Here is a 2,500-nt window from a genome sequence, read left to right as displayed (position 1 = left end):
TAGGTACCTAAGCGAATGGTGGCACCTGCCAATAATACCCATGATTGCATCCTATGTCCTCGCCGCTGGCCTTTGGCTCGTGGGCTATGCATTAGCAGTCTCCGATTCTGGAAAATGGACTGTTCATGTAAGCTATCTACTGGAACCCACTTCAATCGTTCCATACCGTCTCTTATTACTATCCAACAGTTTCTACGTACTGGCCCTGGTGCTTACATTCTTTGAAGCTTCACATTTCTTTCAAGTGAACTCTGTCCTAGGACCTCTTCATTTATCGATAGTGATGATGGTCAAGGATATTTTAAGGTTTCTTGCACTTTTTGGCCTCAATGTTTTTGCGTTCGCTCTTGCCATGAGGAAACTTTACTCGCAGGATGTACGGACCTCAAACCACATGACAGGATTTAAAAACGGCACCGAAAGTCACAGATATCAAAAGTAAGTGATGAATCAAAAATAAACATTCGTTGTCTTTATCGTCATCATCACGCAACATGGTCCCCAGGAAAGACACACGGGTATGCTGTAGTCACGTGTGTTCTATCATAGCAAGCAAACGATGAAGAGGGGGGCTACTAAGTACACTGCGAGCTGTCTCTCATTTACTCTAGAATTGTTGAAACGAACGCGTACGTTGAACTTTAATGGCTCAAACTGCGGGTCGCAAATGCCACCGGCGTTTGTCAGAGTGAAAAGAGAGACTGCAATTAAATGGTTTCATATTGCGTTTTGAAACTCCTTCTCTCCGTTGACGAAGTTTTCTTATTGGTCGATCTCGGGAGAAGCGATGACATCAACTTTATAAATGTCAATCAACTCGAAATTCGCGGTAATTTGGAGGCCGTTTACCGGGAGAATTAAAACAAGAACATGAGCCGTAATCGCGTCTTCTTGAAAAGCGAGATGCTTTGGCCATTCTGCCCACAGGTTTTTTAAAAAAATCAAAGTTTCACTTTTGTCAAAAGTGTGCCAATATTATTATTATGTCGTACCGCAAGGATGCTCCTGAAGGCTAACCAGCGCTGCTTTTCGATGGAAAATTTCCATAAATTATTTTAAAGGAATTCTTACAAAAAAGGCAAAAATCCGACATTGAGGGGTTTTTATTTGTTGCTGGTTTTCTGGCGTGGAATCATCGCGCATCACCTTAGCGTGTAGCATGTAATTTTTGCGAGACTTTTATTTTGCGGATTAAACCCGCAAAATAAAAGTGCTACACGGTATTCAAGTTTTGTTGGCGAACGAACATTACATATTATTTTATCGGCAAAAAACGCTCATTGATTCCTGCGAGAATATTTTCCAAATGGACGTATAATGAGAGCTGTCAATCTGTCACTGGGGCTCTCTCCATTCTCGTCACCTGAGCCTTGGATCGACACAAGGCTCTGGGAAAACATACGCCGTAGGGTTTTTATAGCCAAAAACTGGCTATTGGTACCTTACAGCGCCTGCTCTCTCCTCGCGCTAACATGAATGCACCAATTAGAGACGCTTTTGATTGTCCTTCACGAAAACCAATGAGAAGACACTTTGTTTCGGGGTTCCCCAGAGCTCTTCTCTAGCTCTTTTCGTTCTGGCAAACGCCCGCGGTATTTGCGACCCGCAGTTTCAGCCATTTTGAAGTATTCCTTCGTTTCAACGATTTAGAGCAAAAGAGAGACTGCTCACAGTCTAACTACTAAGCTGCGACTTTGACCCATTAAGGCTGGTTTTCACTAGCGATGGAGTGGGGATCGGAGTCGTAATCAGAAACGCAGATCGATGCGATCTAGTGAAAATCAAACTTTGGGAGTCGGAGGCAGAATACCGATTCCGCTTATGACTCCGTCGCTTACAATCCAGTGAAAACTAGATTGTATGAGTCGGAAGCAGAAGCAGAAGAATAAGCCAAGCACAATCTTCGATTTCAAGCATTGTGATTGGTTGGTTCTTGCGCTTCTGCTTCCGACACCGACTTTCACTGGATCATAAGCGACTTAGTCATACGCGGAGTCGGACGAAAGTGGGAACGTTCTAATTCTTCCGACTCCGATTCCGTCGAGCTTATGACTACGCTAACTACTCCGATCTTTGATTTTCACTAGGTCATAAGCACTCTTACGACTCCGACTACGACCCCGACTCCATCACTAGTGAAAACCAGCCTTTAACGGACCCCCATAAATTCCTGAATTGTCGCGGACACACGTGACCAGACCTTACCAGGTTGTTTTAAGTGTTTTCCGATGAAAAATAGAAAGCACGAGCATTAAATATCGTCCGTTAGTTGGTCGATGTATTTACAGCCTCATCGACAAGCAACATACCTACCATTTTATGCGGGTTCCCAAAGAAGCAGATCGCAACAAGTTCTTCTCTGTTTATGAGCGTTTGCTCTATAAAAGGTGGCCCAAAAACACGTATTTCTTCGATTTTAAGATTTCGTTTGTTTCGACAACAAAAAGTAGCAATGGACATCTTTATAACCGTTAAAAGGGACGAGGAAATCCTCCTTTAG

At 43.4% G+C, this 2,500-nt stretch overlaps 1 protein-coding gene across 1 annotated transcript in view; it reads left to right on the top strand.

The window, feature by feature from the left end:
• The window catches only part of LOC137984980 (short transient receptor potential channel 4-like), a 32,087-nt gene that overhangs the window by 4,339 nt on the left and 25,248 nt on the right, over positions 1–2,500 (top strand). Inside the window, exon 3 of the mRNA XM_068832353.1 lies at positions 1–438. This exon is cut by the window's left edge and continues 73 nt beyond it. Within this exon, the coding sequence (XP_068688454.1) occupies positions 1–438 (438 nt within the window). The remainder of the gene's footprint in view (positions 439–2,500) is intronic.

The sequence above is a fragment of the Montipora foliosa genome, chromosome 2 (genome assembly GCF_036669935.1).
Source record: "Montipora foliosa isolate CH-2021 chromosome 2, ASM3666993v2, whole genome shotgun sequence".
NCBI classification, from domain to species: Eukaryota; Metazoa; Cnidaria; class Anthozoa; order Scleractinia; family Acroporidae; genus Montipora; species Montipora foliosa.
Note: the sequence above shows the minus strand (reverse complement) of the source record. Positions and strands in the feature narration are given on the sequence as shown.